This window comes from Arvicola amphibius, chromosome 12 (assembly GCF_903992535.2).
Source record: "Arvicola amphibius chromosome 12, mArvAmp1.2, whole genome shotgun sequence".
Taxonomy (NCBI): domain Eukaryota; kingdom Metazoa; phylum Chordata; class Mammalia; order Rodentia; family Cricetidae; genus Arvicola; species Arvicola amphibius.
Genome location: NC_052058.2, coordinates 85,513,352 through 85,536,162, shown reverse-complemented (window position 1 = coordinate 85,536,162; position 22,811 = coordinate 85,513,352). Strand labels below are relative to the sequence as shown.

The 22,811-nt window shown below is 42.8% G+C and overlaps 1 protein-coding gene across 3 annotated transcripts in view; it reads left to right on the top strand.

Annotated features, from left to right (window-relative positions):
- The first annotated feature begins 2,327 nt into the window (after positions 1 to 2,327).
- Positions 2,328 to 22,811, top strand: part of Kdm5b (lysine demethylase 5B) — a 68,093-nt gene continuing 47,609 nt past the window's right edge. The window contains exon 1 of one of the 3 annotated variants that reach the window (XM_038348851.1): positions 2,328 to 2,696. In XM_038348851.1, coding sequence (XP_038204779.1) covers positions 2,493 to 2,696 — 204 coding nt within the window. In that variant the 5' untranslated portion in view covers positions 2,328 to 2,492. Of the gene's footprint in view, positions 2,697 to 20,203; positions 21,168 to 22,221; positions 22,552 to 22,811 lie in introns of those variants that run through there. The other 2 variants (XM_038348852.1, XM_038348853.1) reach the window with 2 other exon arrangements.

The window sequence follows — 22,811 nt, the reverse complement described above, 5'->3', positions numbered from 1 at the left end:
ATGTTAGTTTTAGGCAAATCAGAGATACTTAGTGAAATCCTGACTAAAAAAAAAAATTGGCTCCTTTCTCTCCTTTCTCTTCTCCTTCTCTCTCTCCCTCTCTCCCTCTCCCTCCCCCTCTAAGCAATAAAGGTTTAGTTTAAAAAAATTGGCAAATTCTTATTCCTAGGTTTCCCCACAATTTTGTAACCTACTGTATCACCTTATCTTACAACGAAGATACTTTTTTTTCTTGAGTAGGTTAACTGTCTCTTTGGGTTCCATCTTATTTGCAGAATTAGGGAGCAAGAAAAGGTCAAGTCAGACTCCAAAGCCCTAGGGAGTTATGGAGAGGTCGCTTTCTCCAGGAATCGCTGAACCAACTGTTTTGGAGGCTGTGGACCTCTGGGAAGTTTATTGAAGAATGAGACTTTTTCCCTCTTCATCTTAAAATTAAAATGTTTATATATATATATATACACATATATATACATATATATACATACATATATATATATATATATATATATATATATATATATATATATTTGAAACAGGTTTCTCTTGTGTAGCCTTGGCAGTCTTGGAACTTGAGAGCTCTGTAGACTAGGCTGGCCTTGAACTCACAGAGATCTTCCTGCCTCTGCCTCCCAAGTGCTGGGATTAAAGGTGTGTGCCACCACTGTCCAGATATTTTCTATATTTTAAAAGTATCTTTAAATTGTGTGTGTGTTGCCTGTAGATGCCAAAAGAAGGCATCAGACCCCTTGAAGTTGAAGAGGCAATTGTGAGCTGATGGACACTGGATCTGTAAACTGAATTTATGAAATTATACAGGAGCAAAATGTCCTTAACCCGCTGAGCCATCCCTCCAGCCTCCTTGTTTTTTGATGCAAGTTCTCATTATGTAGATCTGGCTGGCTGGGAACTCAGTGTAGATCAGGCTGGCTTTAGCCTCCCAAGTGCTGGGATTAAAGGTGTGTGCTATCACTTCTAGCTTTTCTGTTTTAAACTGAGGAAGCATAGCCTGTGTGTGACAGGATACATCTGTAATTACAGCACCTGTAAAGGCAGGAAGATCAGGAGATCAAAGTCATCCTCTGCTACATAGAGTTTCAGGCCAGCCTGGGCTACATGAGTCTTAATAAAAACTAAACCCTGAGACTAAGAGAGATATCCTTCCTCCAGGTTGTTCTGAAGAGAGGGCTGGAGTCTGTGACAGTCTTCCATGAGTTTGGCTGCTTTCTGGAATAAAATCATTTCATGGCTCAAGTTCTACTTAGGATCTCCTTTTGATTTCCATGGCTCACTTTGAAACACTGGGCTCATCCCTCAGTACTGAAGCCCTTTCCTCCAGAGCTAGCTGTACCTTTCGGCTGTGGGGACCCTGCTCTCTGTGTGTACCAGACACATCTCAAACTCAACCTGTTCCAGCATGAATGCATTTTCTCTAGAATGGTTTGTGCAGGGGGTGATCTGGACGACTGTCCAGCAATGCCAATTGGCCAGTATCTACTGAGGCAGGTGTGCCAGACCCTTTGTATGGCATCCTGTGATTCCTTCCTAGTCTAATTTTTATTTCCTGCAGTTTCATCCTTTCTTTCTTTCTTTCTTTCTTTCTTTCTTTCTTTCTTTCTTTCTTTCTTTCTTTCTTTCTTTCTTTCTTTCCCTTTCTTTCCTTTTTTTCTTTTTGGTTTTTCCAGACAGGGTTTCTCTGTGTAGTCATGGCTGTCTTGGAACTCTATCTGTAGACCAGGCTGGTCTTGAACTCACAGAGATCCGCCTGCCTCTGCCTGCCGAGTGCTGGGATTAAAGGTTTTGCTCAAGTTCAACCTTGTCATAAGGCTGTAAAAGATTTCTGTGCGACACCTCCATTTTCCAATTAATAGTTTGAACTGTTGGATTTTGGCACATGCTTAAGCTACCTCACACGCTAAACAAATGCGCAAAGCATTTAACACAGTATCTAGGATAAGCAAATGTTCAGTGTTTTTACTATCCGCATTACTATTGTTTATGTCTGTCCTCGCTGCTCTTGTGTTCAAGCTGTCTTCTCTACCTAGAGAATCCTCCTCCAGTTTTTACTGTGTAAATCCTTGGTGGCAAAAAGTGTATGGCGTGATTGAATGATCGATTATAGATTTGATCTCTCTACAGGATCGCTAACTTCTTGAGAGCAAGAATTCTGAAAACTTCAGTGGTCAATGAACCATGAAGCCTAAATCCCGTCCCAAGCGGAAGGCCCCAGCCCCTCCCGGTTGGGGGGCGGGGTGGGACCTGGCTCCGGGTGGCAGTAGGAACTATTTTCCTTGCCGTGGCGGCGGAGGCACACGGCGTGGTGTAGCGGCAAGACGTCGTCGGAGGAAGGCTGAAAAAACCCTAGGTGCTGCCGTTGCTAGTAGAAGTCGGACTTGTCTCCGGAGCTGCGCGTCTGCACAGGTCTCGGACGGAGCGGAGCTTGCTACCGCGGTCGCGGAGCCTGCCCCGTGCTCGCCCCTGCCGACGTCGCAGTGATGGAGCCGGCCACCGTGCTGCCCCCAGGCCCGCGTCCGGCGCTACCCCTCGGGGGCCCGGGCCCGCTGGGCGAGTTCCTGCCTCCCCCCGAGTGTCCTGTCTTCGAGCCCAGTTGGGAAGAGTTCGCCGACCCCTTCGCTTTCATCCACAAGATCCGGCCCATAGCCGAGCAGACTGGGATCTGTAAGGTGCGGCCGCCGCCGGTGAGTCAGCCAGCACCCCGGATCCTGCTCGCGGCTGGGGGAGGGAGCGAGGACGCGCGGCCGGGGAGGCCCGAGGCGCGGGGGCGGGGAGCGGGGAGCGGTCGCCCCAGCGGGGCCCGGTCAAGTTTGGGGTGCCTCAGTGGATGGGAGTTGCGGCGGCTGGAAGGCGGCGCGGGGGCTCGTCCGGGTGGGATGCGGGCTGTGAGCACAGCGGGCGCTGGCAGCGCGGCCCGAGGACCGGGTCGGTGCGGCTCCCGGGGCCGGTGCGCCGTACGGCCGGGCAGCGGTGCGGGCTGGAGTGGTGGCAGCCGCCGGACTGGCCACCCGGGAGGTCCCCCTGAGCCCGGCTGAGGCGCGGACGTGAAGGCAAAGCTCTGGGCCCGCACGGCTCGGTGGCTGGTCTTCGCCTCCTCCCCGGGGTGCGGGGGTGTGTTATGGGTGGGGGTGGGGGACTTGCGAGTTGTCGTGTGAGGAGGAAAGTTTTCAATATGGCGGCGGGAGCCCCTGGTCCTTTGTGTGGTGGCGGCGTCGGCCGGGAGCTGCCCTCACCTGAGCGCCCCACCCTCCGGACCCGGGTCCCCCACCACCACCTGGTCCCTCGGCCTCCCGGAGTCCCCGGGCCGGGCTGGGGCAGGGGGCGGCCTGAGCCACTGGGGGAGGGGAGGAGCCGCGGGTCCGGCCTGGAGCGACTGTGTGGCTCGGGGCGCAAGTGTCGTGGGGGGCACTTGGGGGACTGTGGGGCGGGACAGCGGTGCCCCGATGCTCGCCCGCCCGCCCTGGTGGGCGCTCCCACACGGCCTTCGGGCCGGACGGCGCTGCTCCCGGGGGAGGCCTGGCTGGGGCTGAGGGCAAGACGGGCCGTGTTTGTGGAGAGATGTCAGACGAGGTCCCCAGCCTCCCCTACTCGGCCAACCAGCGGGGGCTCTGGCGCCTCGAGCTTTGGGGGGCTGTGAGGGGTGGGGTGTCCCCGAAGCCAGCCCTAACGGCTGCAACGTCCGCCAAGAGCCCGGCCCACTCCTTCCCTGTCGTCCCCCCCCCCACCCCCCGCAGCCGGAACTGGATGCGCTGCGACACCCCAGGTTTTTTGCCTACCTTTTGGGATGGCCCGAGTCTGAGTTGGCCTAAACGACCGTTGGACCGGCCGGGACGGTTGGAGAGGTTTAACTGCCTTGCCTACCGTTTTAAGAATTTTCTATCTCCACTGCTCGCACACAAGTGGAGGAAGACCCCCCCCCCCCCACCACCACTTTTACCTCTTCCTTAAACTTGCTCTTTGTAGTGGCATTTTGAATTGCGGGATTGTGTACGTAATCAATCATTCTGTTCTAGAAAAGCTAGAATAAGCCTTATCTTTCCATCACCCCCCACCAGAAAAAAATTAAACCACAGACACCATATTTTAGTTTCTCTTGGACAACTTTTCAAACAGAAATGAAATAGATGCCTCAGAAAAAACTGACCAGGTCAGCTAGTGTGGAGGAAATGTTTGGAAATATTCATTTCTCCTGGTGAAAGTGGACAGGGGCGATTATTGTTTCTTAAGGGAAGGTACATTTCTTTTACTGTAGAGGCCTGCAGAAGTTACACCCTGGGCTGGTTAGCACTAAGGTTTTAATTTTTAAGAATAGACCATGCTTGCTCTAAACATTGAGCGATGTAGCTTTATGTTAATGTGTCAGGAAAGATGAATGTGAATATTGGACGTTTTCATTGGTAGGATGTTATCCAGACATCAGCAAACTTGACTAAGTTATTAGAAACCAAAATGTAAGAGGAGTTAGGTTCCTGTGAGCTGTCCTCCATGTTGGCATTGTGGCATCCAGGGCTGGGGTAAGTCCTTTCTCTTGCCTTCTTTGCCTTCATATGGCTGTTGTCTTCGAAAAACAGTGTTGCTCTGCTTAGGTCTGGCTACCCATTTCTCATCTGGGTTAGCAGATTAATGGCAATCTTTAGGGTTTGTGCGTTTGTTTTGCTTTTTCCCATTCTGAATGTCACACATGATAGCCACCATTTTGTATTGAGTACTGTGTAGTAGAGCCTGAGAGGAGAGGGGTAAAGAGGAGAAATGATCTACAGACACAACTAGTGCTGTTTGGAGTCCTCCTTTGTGTGCAGGGGACTTGCTTCTCCTTTGTTTAACAAACTCCTGTGCCAATGTAGAAGAGTTGGCCAGCGTTTGCTGTTGATAGAACCACCAGAGAGAAGATCCAGAAGTTGCAGCTCTTGAACAGAGGGGTCCTGGAACAAAGGCTTCTTAAGAGATGTAAACAGTCTTTGTTTAGGGAATGTTTTGTGGTAGGAAAGCTGAGAACAAGTGGTTTCATATAGTTGAAATATGGCAACAAAATAAACCCTTGAGAAATAGGAAATCTTTTCCATAGTGGTAGCTTTATAACGCCTGTCTCTAGACGATTTCTGTTGAGTTTCTGGAAATCTAGTGGCTAAATTGAAGGTATTTGGAGATTGTGGTATACTTTTAGTACGTAAGGGGGAGAATTAAAAAACCATATCTATTTCATTTTGTTCTTAGCTCTGTTTTATCTTTAATCAATGGTACTTAGCTTTGGTTTGTACATGTTTTTTTTTAGTGAGGGTCTTAAACTGCTTGGTTTGTGAAAACTTAGAATGTTTATATTTTGTATGAGTGCATAAAAGTTGACAAAATTTGTGAAAGTGTAAATGTGATAGAATGATGAGTCGAGACTCTGCAAACCTCATTTAAAATAGACAGTAATAAACTTAATTCAAAGCTATCAAGCTTATTTTCAGAAGCGATATTTAAAAATGAAAATGAACTTAATTCTTTTCTTTAAAATGCAAGTATTAATTTCTTAAGTACTTAAGTACAAATGTCATTTTTGTTTTGTAACATTTGCAGATGAGTAAGTAATTTTAGAGATGTTAATATTAACATCCTTAACAAATTAACAAAAGTTGGCTGCTCAGTAAATATATTTTTAATTTCCTAAATTTGATAGAAATGCATTTGATAGCTTCAGTAACTTTCTTTTTTTTTTTTTTTTTTCTAAATATCTAACATGGCTGTAGTTAGGCAGACTCCACAAATTTCTTCTTTGACAGTGACCAAAGTCAGACATTTAAATCAAACCCCGGACAGCACAATAAAGGCTATTTTTTATTTTTCACTTTTAACTTCCTTTGGTTGTTTGTTTAAATCCTTCATCTACATATTAATAGCCAAGAAGTATAAGACTGTTGTAATGCAATGAGCATCTTTGAGAGGATTTGTTAATTTCACTCTTGGAGAATGAGGAAGTTAAAATGCACACTTTTGTAAGGCAGAAAAGTGTTAATGACAACAGAGCTTATTTATGTCAATTCCAGTCTGGGTGGGTGTGTGTGTGTGTGTGTGTGTGTGTGTGTGTGTGTGTGAGAGAGAGAGAGAGAGAGAGAGAGAGAGAGAGAGAGAGAGAGAGAGAGAGAGAGAGAGAGAGAGGTGTCACACTCTGTAGCTCTGCTTCTACCTCCTGAGTGCTTGGATTAAAAGCATGTGCCATAACTTCCAACTCTATTTGTGTGTGTGTATACATTTGTACACATGCATGCATGATATTCTGTGGTGCATGTATGGAGGTCAGAAGACAGTTTGTAGAAGTTTGGGTCTTGTGAATTCTGGGATCAAACACATGAACTTGCTTGCTTATTTAATTTAGAGGGCAGAAAAAGTAGTCAAGGATGTTTGGAGTATATGAAAAATTGGCTGAAATTTGCCAAAAATGGAACTTGTAGAGGGTTTAATGTGTATTATGTATAATATAATCTGTATGGTTTATGTGCAGTAAATCATATGGGATTATTTTATAGCTATCTCATCTTTTTGTTTCATATTTATTTTTTTGTTTTGTGTGCTGTATTTTGTGTTGTGTTTTATTTTGTGCCCATGGGCATGCCTTTGGTTCATAGAGGCCAGAAGAGGGCATCAGATCCTCTGGAATTGGTGTTGTAAAGGGTTGTGCCCTACTATAGGTGCAGGAACCAAACCTGAGCCCTTTGCAGAACCAGCAAGTACTCTTAGCTGCTTAACCATCTGTTCATTGCTGTCTTAATTGGTCCACATTAGGATTTATGGAGAGAAATAAGTCAGGGCTTAGTGTGGTGCACGCCTTTAATTCCAGCTCTCAGGAGGCAGAGGTAGGCAGATCTCAGGCCATTCTGTTTACATAACAGCTCTGGCCAGCCAGGGCTACATAGTAAGATCCTGTCTAAAAACAAAAGGCTGGAGAGATGGATCAGGGATTAAGAGTACTTGTTGATCTACAGGGAGACCCAGGTTTGATTTCCAACACCCACATGGTGGCTCACAACCATTCGCAAATCTAGTTCTACAGGATCTGATGCTGCCTTCTGATCTCTACAGGCACAGGCACCCACATAATGTGCATGTATACGTGCAAGCAAACACATAAATCTTAAAATAAAAAAATTCATGTAAGGGATGAAGAGATGGTTTTATGATTAAGACCTATTTACTGTGCAGACATGAAGACTGGAGTTTTAGTAGAATACCCACATTCTCTTGTAATCCTAGCATTAAGCAGGGAGAAGATAGGGTTCCTGGGCTTCCCTGACTTCCAACCTAGCACAGAAATGTAAGGTCCAGCTTCCAAGAGACTGCTCATAAGGATAAGGCAGAGATAGGACTGTACTTGATGCCTTCCTTACACAGGTGGGTGTACTAGCACACACAGTTGTATATATACATGCAATACATTCACCCATGTGCACACATACTCTTCAACACACAAAACCTTTTTTTTTGTGTGTGTGTGTGTGTTTTTGAGACAGGGTTTCTCTGAGCTTTGAAGCCTGTCCTCCTGGAACTAGCTCTTGTAGACCAGGCTGGCCTTGAACTCACAAAGACCCGCTTACCCCTGCCTCTGGAGTGCTGGGATTAAAGGCGTGCCCGGCCAACACACAAAATTTTAAAAATCATTTAAGTTCCCCCATAAAGACTACTATTTTGATATAGTCATAACTACCAGTGTTTAAATTAAATTTTAAACTTGTTATTTGTGTCTGTGTTGTTTGTGTGTATGGGGGAAGGGAGTGAGCAGGTGCGCATGTGCTCCTGAGCTATTGTAGAGGTCAGAGGGCAACTTGCAGGAGTTGTTTTCTCATTCTATTTTGTTTTGGAGCCAGGTGCAGTTTCTGCCAGGTGTAGCCCTAGCTAGAAAGCTTCAGAGTGCTGGGGTGGGATTACAGATGCATGCCACCCCATCTGGCTTTTATATGGATCTCAGGGATCAAACTTAGGCTGTCAGGCTTGTGCAGCAAATATTTTCACCCATTGACCATCTCACTATCCCCTAACTTCTTATTTAAAAAACATCACAAGTATAGAAAATAGTTCCTATAGTAGTTTTTTTTAGATAAAAGTAGAAAGAACAACCGTCCTGGCATGAGGACCAAACCATAGAATATCTGAGCTGGTGTTTGTCCTACTGTAGTTCCAGGGAAGACTTGACCAATTCAGAGTGAGGGATGATCACTAGTGTGGGGAGTATATTTCCTGGGTTTTAGCCAGTGCTTTTGTTATCTTGTTACAGGTTTTGGAGCTTGTAAAGAACTATTTTGAGGACAACTCTTAGCACATGGAGAGGTGTTGTGGGTAGTGGGTGGAGGGCATTTCCGGTCTGCCTTGTTCCATTGCTGGAATTTGCTGTTATTATCTCTACTAATTAGAAAGGGACTTCCTGGTCACACTGGCCATTTTGTGTGACAACACTTGAGAGGGAGTACTCAGGAGAGAAAAGGAAGTGCCATTTGAAGAGTCTAATGGGTTAGTTAGGTTGTTAGGGTAAGTTTTCTGTGCAGAATAGTAATTTAGCTTTCAGCGTTGATGCTGCAATTTCTGTTTGAGAAAAATTGCTGGTTAACATATGGTAACAGTTTTCCTACTTCAGTGCTGAGGGTGGAAGCAAGACCTTGCTCATGTTAGGCAAATCCTCTATCACTGAACACTATGTATCCTCAGTCCATGGGTGTTGCCGGCCTCAAACTTAATACTTTGCCTTGATCTCCTGTATGCTAGGATTACAGGCGTATATCACCACACTTGGGAAACCATATTCTTTAAAAATCTTTAATTTTAAAGTTAGGTTGTATGCTGACATGATGATGATACAGGTCTGTAATCCCAGCACTTAAGGCTGAGGCAAGAGGATGTGAAAGTTTAAGGCCAGCTGCTAATCTCTAAGTCTCTTTCTCCCTAGAAATACTTTGTAGGGATAAAATTGATCAAACTGAGGACTTGTGTGTGTGTGTGTTGTGTATATTTGTTCCTATTTTGGTTTTTTGAGACAGGGTTTCTCTGTAGCTTTGGAACCAGTCCTGGAACTAGCTCTTGTAGAACTCACAAAGATCCCCCTGCCTCTGCCTCCCTAGTGCTGGCACTAAAGGCGTGCACCACCACCGCCTGGTGTATATTTGTTCTTAAAAGTAGTTTTTTTTAAAATGTAAAAGGAAGGAATTCTTTAAATTTTTTTGAGGTTTTATTTACGTATATAAGTGTTTGCCTGAATGTATGCTTGTGCACCATGTGGATGCAATGTCTGCCTGAGGAGAACAGAAGAGGGTGTTGGATCCCTTGGGATATACAGATGGTTGTGAACCACTGTGTGGGTGTTGGGAATTAAACCTGGGTCTTTTAAAGGTGTCTAGAGTTGTTTTTGTCTATGTTCTTATTCATGCTTGAAAATGAGGGTGTGCACATCTCATAGCATATGTTTGTGGAGGTCATAGAATAACCTTGAACGTTGGGCCTTGCTTCTTTGTTTTTCCACTGTGCATGCGCCAGGCTACCTAGTCTTTATTCTTCTGGGATTTCTGTCTCTCCTCGCCATCTTCCCATAGAAGCACTGGAATTATAGATGATGTCTCCATGTGTTTGATTTTATATGGGTTCTGAGGATCTAATTTAGATCTTCATGTTTGTGCAATAAGCACTTTTACCTACTGTGCAATCTTCCCAGCCAACACTAGAATTTTTTTTTTTAAATATGATTGCGTCATGACCTTGGATAAAATCTGTTTACCCCAAGGGGTATGCCTTCTCATCCTGCTTTAAGGGGATTTGACAAATGACCTAGGGCCACTGTCTAGATTAATTAGTAGATTGCAGGAGCTTAAATTTTAAAGTTTTTTTCCCCCTTTGCTAAGAAGAGTCTCACTTTTTTTTTTTTTTTTTTTGGGGTGAAACCTGGAAAGGTAAAAAGCCCAACATCAAAACTAGAATAAGAACTGGGCATAGCTGTATATGCTTGTAATCCCAGCATTACTTTAGAGGTAGAAGGAAAGTTCAAGGCCAGCTTGGGTTACATAATGAGTTCTAGGTTAGTTTAGTTTTGGAAATAATAGTGAGACCTTGAAACCCCAACCTCAATCCCCAACCCTAGAGTATACTTGGGAGTGACAGTTTATTCCCAGCATTCAGGAGGCAGAGACAGAATCCTGAGTTCAAGGCCAGACTGAGCTATATAGTGAAACCTTGATTCAAAAACCCAAACTAGGGGGTGCTAGGGTAGAGTTTGAAAGGTTAACTGAAGGAGTACTCCATCTATGCAGCCCTGGGGAAGTCGTTCTTCATGCCGTGGTGAGACTTTGAAGTGATGTGAATCATCCATACTCCTGTAACCCTTACCCATGCCCCTGTAAGCCCAATAAACTCATTGAAATAAAGCACAGAGATTTCCTCTTACAAAATGTAAAGAATATAATCCTCCTACTTGAGAGGGACTCATGTTAGTGAGAATGACTATGAACTCCTGATCTTGCCTCTACCTCCCAGGTACTGGATTATAGCTATGCATTATTACATTCTACTTTATTTATTCACTGTTTATATGTATGATTGTTTTACCTGTATGTGTGTAAGCACTCTTGATGCCCGATGCCTACAATAGTCAGAAGAGGGCATGCCACTACTGGCACTAGAGTTACAGATGATTATGAACTGCTCTGTGGGTGCTGAGAACTGAACCTAGGTCTTTTTTGGAAGAGCAGCCAGTGCTCTTAACCACAGAGCCATCTCTCCAGCCTCTATTTGCTTTAATTTTTTTAAAGATTTGTGTGTGTGTGTGTGTGTGTGTGTATTGTTCTGCATGAGCATATGCACATATATGTATGTGGGGATTAGTGAACTTGTGCACATGTAGAGACTAGAAATGGGTATTAAATTCTGGAACAGGTGTTTGCAGGATGTCCTGCTTGATACATGGGTTCTAAGATTGGAATTCCAGTTCTCTTTTAACTGCTGAATCCGGTGTTCTAGCACCCTGCTTTATTCTTGAAACAGGGTCTTACTATGTAGTTCAGGCTGACATCTTAGTTGATTCAGATGTAAGTTTTCTCAGTACCTGAATTTTTAATTTGAAGCCTTCCAGGTCTATAAACTGAATTTATTTATTGATTGATTTATTTTTATGTTTGTGAGCCCATACAGTACTAGGGATTCAACCTCATGTATGCTTGGCAAGCACTGTGTCCATGAACTACAGCCCTAGCATATCTCCTGACTTTTTTCTGTGCTTTCTTCATAAATAACAATTAGAGAAACTTTTTTGAGAGTAACTAGAATTAATAATCATAGAAACTTGGAATCGTGGGTCTGGAGATTTATGGGTCTCTTTCTTGTAAAGATCCTAGTACCCATGTCAGGCAACTCATAACTGCCTGTAAAGCCAGCTCTAAGGTTTCTACTCTTCTGACTTCCAAGGGCACCTGAAGTCACATGTATAGACCCACATACACAAAGTTAAAAATAATAAAAACCTTTTTTAAATAATAAAAATCTTAAAGTCTTGGAATTATGTAATTTCTTACAATACTTCTTAGGTGGACTTATGTAGTCTATACTTTAACTATGACTTTACTGCCTTGCTTTTGTGTATATATGTGTTTTAGTCTTAAATCAAACAATTTAATAGTAATTCTTTCTAGATGTAGATAAATACTTTCCAGGCTGGAAGGATGGCTCTTGAAACCCAGAAACCATGTACAAATTCTGCCTGTATGTAGTAGCCCATTCTGGTAATACCAATGCTGGGAAGGCAGAGAAGACCGGGGCATACTTGGAGCTCACTGGCCTGTCAGTCTGACTGTAGGTCAACTAGAGACTCTTGTTTCAAAGGACGTGAATGTTATTCAAGATTGTCCTCCCCAACCTCCACATACTCCTCATACACACATGTGCACCTGCACACATATGTGCACATACTCCCTGGGGCAGTGCTAAGAGCACTGACTGCTCTTCCAGAAGACCAGGGTTCTATTCCCAGCACCCATGTGGCGGCTCAAAACTGTTTGTAACTCCAATTCCAGGGTACCCAACACCTTCACATAGACATATATGCAGGCAAAACACCAATGCACATAAAATAAAAATAAATAAGAAACACTTCCCAAAGATTTATATTAATGTATTATTTTGTATGTGAGCATGATCATCATTTTTCATTTTTAGGGTCTTGGATGACCTTGAAATAGTGGAGAGTGACTTGGAATTCTTGATTCTCCTGCTGCCAGTGCACAGGTGTTAGAATACTAAGCACAGCTAAACTCTTCTATTTAATAAAACCTAAATAAGAAGGTAGAGATTTCAGTTTCATCTCTCCACCCCCACGTGTATGTGCTTGAATGTGTATGTTCCTGTGTACAGTGTACATGTGATAGAGCAATTTTTGAGAATTGGATCTCCTTCCATCTGTGTGTCAATGTCAGGCTTGATGGCAAGTGCCTTTATCCATAGAGCATATTCTGTTGATAACAAGCACCCATTTAAATGATAGCCAGTTTATCTGGCTGTAATTTTTTTTATATTTTAGGATAATAAAAGTTATTTTGGAATGTAAAAATGTAAAGTAAGTACAGCAATCAGTAATGCAAGTACAGTATTGCACAGTGCAGTTTAAAGTATTGTGGGATGAAGGTAAAGGCCCATGTACCATCTTAAGTTGGGCACGCTTATCACATCCTTTTCATATGGAAACTGTATATTACATGCCTATAATCCTACACTTGGGAGGCTGGGTCAGAAGGATGGTAAGCTCCAGTCCCTAGAAACTTTATCTCAGAAAAGAACAAAAAACTGTAAACAACAAGAGAACTAACCTTGAAGCAAGGTCAGTGAGTTCTTTGGTATATTCATGCTGCTATAACAAAATATTTGATAAGGATAATTTATTACTAGTAATACAAATTGAGGCTGGGAAGTGTAGATTAGACTCTTGTAGGTGTCATGTTTGTCTTATAAGTATCTGTACTCATGTGTACTTAAAATGCAGTGTACTCCTTTTGAAGAGTAATAAAAGGAGACCCTAGGCTAGTCCATAAGGTTTCTAATCACACAAACAGGCTCTGACATCATGATTTAACCCGCTCTCAAAGACCCCATCTTGTTTGTTTTTTCCACAGGGTTTCTCTTTGTCATAGCCTTAACTGTCCTGGAACTAGCACTGTAGATCAGGCTGGCCTCCAACTCACAGAGATCCACCTGCCTCTACATCTCAAGTACTGGGATTAAAGGCGTGCGCCATCAACGCTGTGCTCTAAGGCCCCACCTCTTACTATAATTACCTTGGTTATTAAGTTTCAATATGTAAATGTTTAGAGGGGCACAGACATTGAAACTCTAGCCATCAGAATTGTACTGAAGGTCTGTATTATAGCTCTGTTGACAAAGCTTATCTAGGCCATTGGTTTGATCCTTAGCATAGCTTAAGCCATGGTGGTTCAGACCTGTAATCCCAGCATTCTGTCAGAATAATTAGAAGTTTGAGGCTAACTTTTGTGCTAGGACCCTGAGTCAAACAACAACAACAAAGTGTGATGTGTTGAGTAGACAGACAGTTTGCCTTGTGTAAATATTAAGATAACTAGTGGGGCTCGCTGAGATTTCCTAGCCCCTATCAGTTCAGTGCTGTTTGGGATCATACATGTTTATCTAAAATAATTGTTTCCATTCTTAATGTTAGTATTACAGTTAATGTATCTAACTTGTAACAGGTAAATATCTATTAGTCAATATATTGCATCTAGTGAAATATGGTTTACTGTTTATTCTTTTCAACTAGTTTTGAATGTGTCATTAGTCTATATCCTGTGGAAGAGAGTACAACAACTGTCTTTTTTTTTTAAATGATTCATTTTATTTCATGATCATTGGTATTTGCCTGCATGCATGTCTGTGAGTCAGGATCCCCTGGAACTGGAGGTACAGACAGTTGTAAGATGCTGTGTCGGGCTGGGAGTCCTCTGGAAGAGCAGCCAGTGCTCTTAACCACTGAGCCATCTCTCCCAGTCCCAAATGCCTCTATTTTTAATTAATTAATCATTTTTTTGTTATTTTTTGTTTTTCGAGGCAGGATTTCTCTGTAGCTTTGGAGCCTGTAGTGGAAATATCTCTTATAGACTAGGCTGACCTTGAACTCACAGTGATCCTCCTGCCTCTGCCTCCCAAGTGCTGGGATTAAAGGTGTGTGCCACCAACGCCCGGCATGTTTTTTATTTTATTTTATTTTATTTTGGTTGTTCGAGACAGGGTTTCGCTTTAGCTTGGGAGCCTATTCTGGAACTAACTCTTGTAGACCAGGCTGGCCTCAAGCTCACAGGGATCCTGCCTGCCTCTGCCTCCTAAGTGCTGGGATTAAAGGTTTGTGACACCACTGTCCGGCTGTGTTTTTTATTTTATGTTTTATTTATTTATGTTTTTTTTGTCTCCACATAGTAAGAAAAGTCTCACTGTATAGCCTTTGCTGGCCTGGAACTCCTTATTCAAACCAGTCTGACCTTGAGTTTGTAGCCTTTGCTTCTCTAGTGCTGGGATTAAAGACATTATTATTATTTTTTCTTACTTCATAGCCCAGGCTGGTCAGGTACTCATTTTGTGACTGCAGATTGACTTTGGACTCCTTTGAACTGGCAATCTTCCTCTCTCATCCTCCTGAGCCACCATACCTGGTTTATTTGTTTTTTTTTTTTTTTACAATTTTATATATTGTGTATATGTGTGATGCATTATGTAGACACACATGCCACTGCACTTGTGTTGAGGTCAAAGGATCACTTGGAGTCTGTTTTCTCTTTCCACCTTTACATGGGTTCTAGGAATTGAACTCAGGTCATCATCACTTGCAAAGTAGGGATTGAGTGCTCAGGTTATAATTTACAAAGTAAATGCTTTATCTACTGAGGTAACCCCTGGTTTATTTTTATTAAGAATGATTCAATTTGCCGGGCAGTAGTGGCACACACCTTTAATCCCAGCACTTGGGAGACAGAGGCAGGAGAATGGGTCTCAGTGAGTTCGAGGCCAGCCTGGTCTACAAAGTGAGTTATTTCTTTTTATTTTATATGCATTGGTATTTTGCCTGCATGTGTGTGTGTCTGTCTGTGTGAAGTGCTAATAGACAGTGTTGAGCTGCCATGTGGATGCTGGGAATTGAGCCTGGGTCCTCTGGAAGAGCAGCTAGTCCTCTTATTTGCTGAACCATCCTTCAGCCCCCAGTTTATTTTATTTATTTTGGTTTTTCAAGACAGGGTTTCCCCGTGTAGCTGTAGCTGTAGCTGTCCTGAAACATTCTCTGTGGGCCAGGCTGGCCTTGAACTCACAGAGATGCACTTTCAGCCTTCCAAGTTCTGGCATTAAAGGAGTTAATGTAGCTTTATTTTGCAATGCTTACAATGCTCAGCTTTGTTTGGAATCATTAAAAACCTTTTATAAAATTGTATGTATGTTTGCATGTATGTGTCTTCACATGCCACAGCACACATACAAGTGCTAAGGATTGAAATTGGGGTCTTGCACATGTTAAGTAGATAAGTACTGTCCACTGAACTCTACCTTCAGCCCGGTTGAAGCATACATGTTAGTTCTAATGATCTCCTAAAACAAAGACATGGTTGCAAGGGGGGCATAACAAGGTAGTCATAACAACAGGTAGTCATGGATGGTCACATAAACTTTTGAAACAAAGGTAGGGTTGCAAGATGGTTATAAGCAACTTTTTGAAAGAAAGTCCTGATTGCCATTCCTGGAACAGGCAACACAGAACCATCTGTAGTTAAGGTATGAGTGAAATACAACACAATCTTGAAAAACTGAGGTTTAATTATAGATGGGAATGAACCTAGTTCATTTTTACTATAAAATGGTTTTTAAGCCTAAAATAGAGGTGGGTTGGTTCTTCAGAGAACAGCTATCAGGACTAAGTGGCTTCCACCTTGTTGATGTGGACCTGAGAAGATGGGGCAGTTCCCCTGTCTCTACCTCTCTTGTCCCTATAGGGTACTGGGATCACAGATGTGTGCTACTGGTGTGTGCCACTACAATTGGCTGGATTTTTTTTTTTATTCAACTTTTAAAAGTCCACCAGTGACGTACATGCTTTTTTTTTGGTTTTTCGAGACAGAGTTTCTCTGTAGCTTTGGAGCCTGTCCTGGAATTAGCTCTTGTAGACCAGGCTGGCCTCGAACTCAACAGAGATCTGCCTGTCTCTGCCTCCCGAGTGCTGGGATTAAAGGCATGCGCCACCCACTACCCAGGCCTAGTAATTAAATTCTTCATGTATCTTTTTTTCCCCCTTTTTGGTGTAAAGCATGTGTGTGGAGGGCACATTGTATAAGTATCGTAGGGGTAGGGTGTCCTCCTCTATTGCTCTCTGCTCTGTGATCTGGACATGATCTTTGACTGAACTAGAAGAGCTGGTCTTTTCAGTTAGGCTGGCTCACCTGGAAGGAAGCTCTAGTGATCAACCTGTTTTCACCCTGAATAATGTCATGCCTGGGAAGTCAAACTCAGGTCTTTATGTTTGCAGAGCAAGCTTTCTGACATCTTTGCCTCTTCATTTATCTTTTACTTATATTGCCTTCTAGGCCAGCCAGGGATACTCAGTGAGACTCAAGAGACAAGACAACTAAATGTGATATTATATACTGGATGGAATATTGGAACAAAAGGATGAGAATGGCTGGGAATATAGCTCTGTGGTACAGCTTTGCTGCTTCACACATCTTAAGGCCCAGGCCTTGATACACAGTGCTGCTATTTTTTTTTTTGTTTTTTTTTTTGTTTTTCGGGACAGGGTTTCTCTGTAGTTTTTTTTTTTTTAAAATATTTATTTATTTATTATGTATACAATATTCTGTCTGTGTGTATGTCTGCAAGCCAGAAGAGGGCACCAGATCTCATTACAGATGGTTGTGAGCCACCATGTGGTTGCTGGGAATTGAACTCAGGACCTTTGGAAGAGCAGGCAATGCTCTTAACCTCTGAGCCATCTCTCCAGCCCTTCTCTGTAGTTTTTTTAGAGCCTGTCCTGGAACTAGCTCTTGTAGACCAGGCTGGCCTCGAACTCACAGAGATCCACCTGCCTCTGCCTCCCGAGTGCTGGGATTAAAGGCTTGCGCTACCACCGCCCGGCTACAGTGCTGCTATTTTATTAAAAAGTATATGGGGTGAGGGCTCAAGAGATGGTTTAGCTCTTAAGAGGATCTGGGTTTAACTCCCAGCGTCCATATGGCAGCTCACAACTGTCTGTAACTCCAGATCCAGGGTACCTTGATACCCTCTTTTGAACTGAATGGGCACTGCACTCATGTGGTACAAAAACATACATGTAGAAAGAATAACCATATACATACAATTAAATAAATACATTAAAAAAAGAAATACAGCCGGGTGTATATAATTAGGATTGTATATATAATCCTAATTATATATATATATATAATTATTATATATATATAATTATTATATATATAGCCGGATTATATATAATTAGGAAAATGCTTTGATCCTTAGTTAATGATACTCTTTGTGAATAGGCTCTGTTTTGGAGTTTTTATTTAAATTTTCTTCATATATGTCTATTACATACTTTCCCTCCCCTGACTTTTCCCAGATCCTCTCCTCCTCCCTACCCATACATTTTAATGTTTTCTCTTTCTCAGCAATAAAATTGAAAAGTCAAACCTGCCCCCCCCCCAAAAAAAAATCCCAGTAAGATGTTTGGGTGGTGGCCGTGAACACCTTTAATCCCAGTACTTGGGAGGTAGAGGCACTCAGATCAAGACCAGCCTGGTCTACAAAGCAAGTTCCAGGACAACCAGAAAAACCCTGTCTCAAAAAAAAGAAACTCTCAAAAATCTAACCAAACCAGCCAAACAAACAAACAAAAATCTCAGTAAGAACAAGAGGCAAAACAAAAAACCCAAATTGAGGGGCTGGAGAGATGGCTCAGAGGTTAAGAGCATTGCCTGCTCTTCCAAAGGTCCTGAGTTCAATTCCCAGCAACCACATGGTGGCTCACAGCCATCTGTAATGGGGTCTGGTGCCCTCTTCTGGCCTGCAAGCATACACAAAAACAGAATATTGTATACATAATAAGTAAATATTAAAAAAGAAGCTCTCTGTCAAAAAAAAAAAAAAAACAACCCAAATTGAACACCCAGCACCTTCCTTCCCCCAATACCCACACAAAAAAGTCTGGTTTCTGTTGCTTCTGCTCCTGGGCTAGGAGCATGCCTTGGAGTGTGGTTGATAAACCCAGTTTTGAAGAAAACTGATTTCTCCCTTTCCAAGCAGTTAGGGGGTCAGTCAGACTTTGGTCTACTCTCCCTTGTTAATGATGAAATTTTGTCTGGTTTGAACTGGGTGCAGATCTTGTGAGCTCGTGTGTATCAGCCATTGTGTGTTTGGTAGGTTTTTCCTTGGAGGAACCTACCACTGTGCTTCTTAGAACCATTCTTCCTCTTCTTCCTTCAGAGATTCCTTGTGGGGAGGGGGTTCATAATCGCATCCTGTTTAGGACTTAGATGAGTGCTCCAAACTTTCAGACTCTGCACATTGTCCAGTTGTTGGTCTCAGAGTTAATTACTCTACAGCATGAAGCTTCTCTCAGAGTTGAGCTGATGCAGTGATGGCCTGAGTCCCAACCTGGTGTGGCAGCTGAGGGTTCCTGGTGGAGACTGTTCTATGGGTCTAGCAGGAGATGTGTTAAAAGGAAAGAAGTAGGGGAACCCTGGGTCTGCACCAGGAGGACAAGTCCCTAGAGGATGGAGGCGGGCTGAGAGGAAGTGCTCCTCAAGAATGAGTTTTTGCCCTGGTGGCGCACGCCTTTAATCCCAGCACTTGGGAGGCAGAGGCAGGCAGATCTCAGTGAGTTTGAGACCAACTTGATCTGCAAAGTGATTTCCAGGACAACCAGGACTGTTAGAGAGAAATCCTGTCTCAAAAAAACAAACAACAAACAAACAAAAAACAAAAAAAGTTTTTGACACTGAGTTTCAATTGGTTTGCCTGAAGGGAGTCAAAACACAAACTTGTGGAGCTTCTGTTGAGTATACTTTCTCATTTTGGAAATTATCATACTTCAAGCACTTAACAAACTATAAATTAGCATTTAAGGGATTTTCTAATATGTTAAATATATGGATGCTAATAATTGTTTTATTAAGGAAATTCTTATGGCATTTAAGGAGAATCTTAGGCATTCTTGGAAAGTTCTCTCACATGGGTTAACTTTTGATTTTTAACAGTTTCAGTTGTATGTGCCTAAGTGGTTTTTGCTGAGTTGGTGCTGAGACGAGGATCTTCTGGCTCCTCAGTCCTCTCTGTGGGTTTCAGTCCCCAGGGTTGTCTTTCTAATCACCCTCCCGTGGAGTGCCTTTCGGTGCTAAGAAAACAACTCAGCCTTCTAATGATACAGTGCTTGTCATTTTTGTTTTGAAAGTTAATTTTTAAAAAGTTTTAAAAGCAGAGGAAATTAAACCTCAGAAGGAAATTTATATAGAACTGCTTTGTAGTCAGATTTTTTTCCTTTGTTTTTTTTTTGAGACAGAGTAGTATTTTGTATCCCTGCTGGGCCTATTACTCACTATATACAGTCTAGGCTGGTCGTAAACTCACAAGCAATCCTCTTGCCTCAGCCTCACAAGTGCTGGGTTACAGATGTTGAGCCATACATACCATACCTGGTTTCCTAGAACTCAACTCTAGGGACCCTCATGGTGGAAGAACTGATTCCTTAAAATTGTCTTCTGATACATACATACCCTGATCAGTTTCATCCTTACTCCCCCCGCCCTTTCTTTCCTTCCTTTTTAAAAAGTTACTTTACTGGGGTTGAACCTGGAGTCTCAAGTTTGCCAGGCAAGTGTGTACCACTGAGCCATAATACCCAGCCCTGGTTCCTTTCTGAAAGCCATTAGCCTTTGTAAAGTATGAGAGCAAAGCTCTGGACAAGCTTTCCTCTTACTTTGGTGACATGGCATTAAGAAGTAGTGTCGTGCCGGGCGGTGGTGGCGCACACCTTTAATCCCAGCACTCGGGAGGCAGAGGCAGGTGGATTTCTGTGAGTTCGAGACCAGCCTGGTCTACAAGAGCTAGTTCCAGGACAGGCTCCAAAGCCACAGAGAAACCCTGTCTCCAAAAACCCAAAAAAAAAAAAAAAAAAAAAAGAAGAAGTAGTGTAGTTTCTTTCTTTCCTGTGACATCTTGTTCTGTATAAATTTAACATAATTTCTTCAGATTGCTCTAAACATAAACTTTAATCTTTGGCAATTCTGTGAAGTATTTTCTGTTTTCTTTTTCTCTCTCGGGCAGGTTTAGAATTTCTTGCCTTCTTAACCTCAGCCTTCTAACAGCTGGCATTACAGGTGTACTGGCACACCTACTTTATGTGTGTTTGTGACATAATTTCATCCCAGGGTGGCTTGACCTAGAACTTCTGATCCTCTTGTTTGTGCTTCCCAAGTTCTGGGATTACAGGTGTGCATCTCCACGCCTGTTTTATTTGTGCAGTGTATGCATGGGATTGCTTGTGCTGTGTGCTCTGCTTGTGAGGGCTTCTCAGACAAGTTGGCATTGGGATAGCTTATAGGATCTGCTTGTTCCCACCTCTCATCACTGGTGTTACAAGTGTGTGGGTCATTGTGCCCAACTTTTATCTGGGTTTTGGGGGTTCTCACAATTGCACAATGGGCACTGTAACTACAGAACTACTTCCCACAGCCCAGTTTTTATGTCATGCTGGGGATCAAACCCATGTGTGTATATATAATACACATATAGACAGATATATATATATATATATATATGGTAGGTCTTGTGATGGTTGGTCTTGTCATCCTGATGACATCTAGAATAATCTGTGAGACAGGGCTCTAAGCATGGGCTGGTTCTAGGCATGGGGTGGGGGTCGTCTTAGATTAATTGTGGGCAGGACCATTCCCTGAAGGGCATTTTGGACTCTATAAAGTGAAGAAAGTGAGCTGAGTACTAGAATGCATGCATTGATTGATACATTGCTCTCTGCTTGCTGATTGATGTGGTGCGACAGATGCTTTGAGTTCCTGCGGTGAAGGACTGGACTCTTGAATTGTGAGCCAGAATGAACCCTCTGCATGTGGAGACTTGAAAAGGGCATTCCCTCTCTGACTTGGAGTTATGGATGTGTAAGGATTCTCAGTTTGTTATGTTGGTGAAGGATCTAAACTTTCCTCCTTGCGATTATGCTGCACATGTTCCTAACTGCTGTGTCATCTCTTTAGCTTTTGTTAGAGGATTTTATCACACCAGCAGAAAAATAGGCTAGATAGGAGCAAGCATGCTACAAGCTGAGCCACATCCCCAGCTTTAATACAGTTCTGAGTATGAAATTGGATTAAAGGCTATGAATTAGTATTTTCATAATCTGAAATAATGTAAAATATTTGGATTTATATTTAAACCAGGTAAGGTTCTCTTGTCAATAAAGTCTGATAACATTTGTCTTTATTTGCCATGTTAAAATATGTAATAGAAAACTTGTCATAGCCGGGCGGTGGTGGCACACACCTTTAATCCCAGCACTCGGGAGGCAGAGGCAGGCGGATCTCTGTGAGTTCAAGACCAGCCTGGTCTACAAGAGCTAGCTCCAGGACAGGCTCTAAAGCTGCTAGAGAAACCCTGTCCCGAAAAAAAAAAAAAAAAAAAAGAAAGAAAGCTTGTCATTACAACCATCAAGTATATGAGTATAAATTTAGTGCTGAATACAGTGTTGTGCATCCATAATCACCATGTCGTTAGATCTTTCATTATCCCAAGCTGAAGTCAGTAAGACAGCATTTTTTTTTTTTCTCTGCTGTACCCTTGTTGCAGATGTTTAAGTTGTTTTCCAGTTCCTACCATATTTAGGTACCAATTTACACATAATTTGGATTGTTTTGTTTTGTTTTTTGAGAGAGTTTCTCTGTAATCCTGGCTATCCTTGGAACTCACAGAGATCCACCTGCCTCTGCCTCCCAAGTGCTAAACACAAGATTATCCTTGTAGCCTAGGGCTTGAATTTACTATATAGCTGGGGGTGACCTTGAACTTCTGATTCTCTTTGCATCCCTCTGAATGCAAAGATTACAGGGGTACTAGGGATCAAACCCAGGGGTTCAGGGGTTCGTGTGTGTGTGTGTGTGTGTGTGTGTGTGTGTGTGTGTGTGCCTGCCTTCCTGTGCACGCACGTACACAGGTATATTTGTGCATCCTTATGCCCATGAAGGGCACGTATGGAGGCCAGAGTCAGCTCTAGGTGTCTTGTATTACTTACCTTTTTTAAAAAAACTATTTAGAATGTTTGGGTGTGGTTGCATGTGTGGAAGTCTGTTCTCTTATACCACGTGGTATACAAAGACAAGATTTGGTTCTCAGACTTGATACTAAGCAATTTTACCACTGAACATCTCACCAGTTCCTCTACCATCATTTTTTGAGATGGTCTCCTACTGACCCTGAAGCTCATCAGTTGCACTAGTTGGCCACTAAACTCCAGTTGCCTTTGTTTGCTGTCCAGCTGTGGCTTTACAGGTACATGCCTGTCTTTTTTCTCAGTGTCTCAATGCAGCTCCTCATGTCTACTAAGGCAACTCTTCAGTCCTCTCTTCTCCTTTCTTCTCTCCCTCCTTACTAGAGACAGATTAGATTAAATATGTAAAAATTATAGATAATTTGATATTACGTTGTGTTTGTTTGTGTGTGTTTTGGTTTTTTGAGACAGGGTTTCTCTGTAGCTTTGGAGCCTGTCCTGGCACTCACTCTGTAGATCAGGCTGGCTTCGAACTCACAGA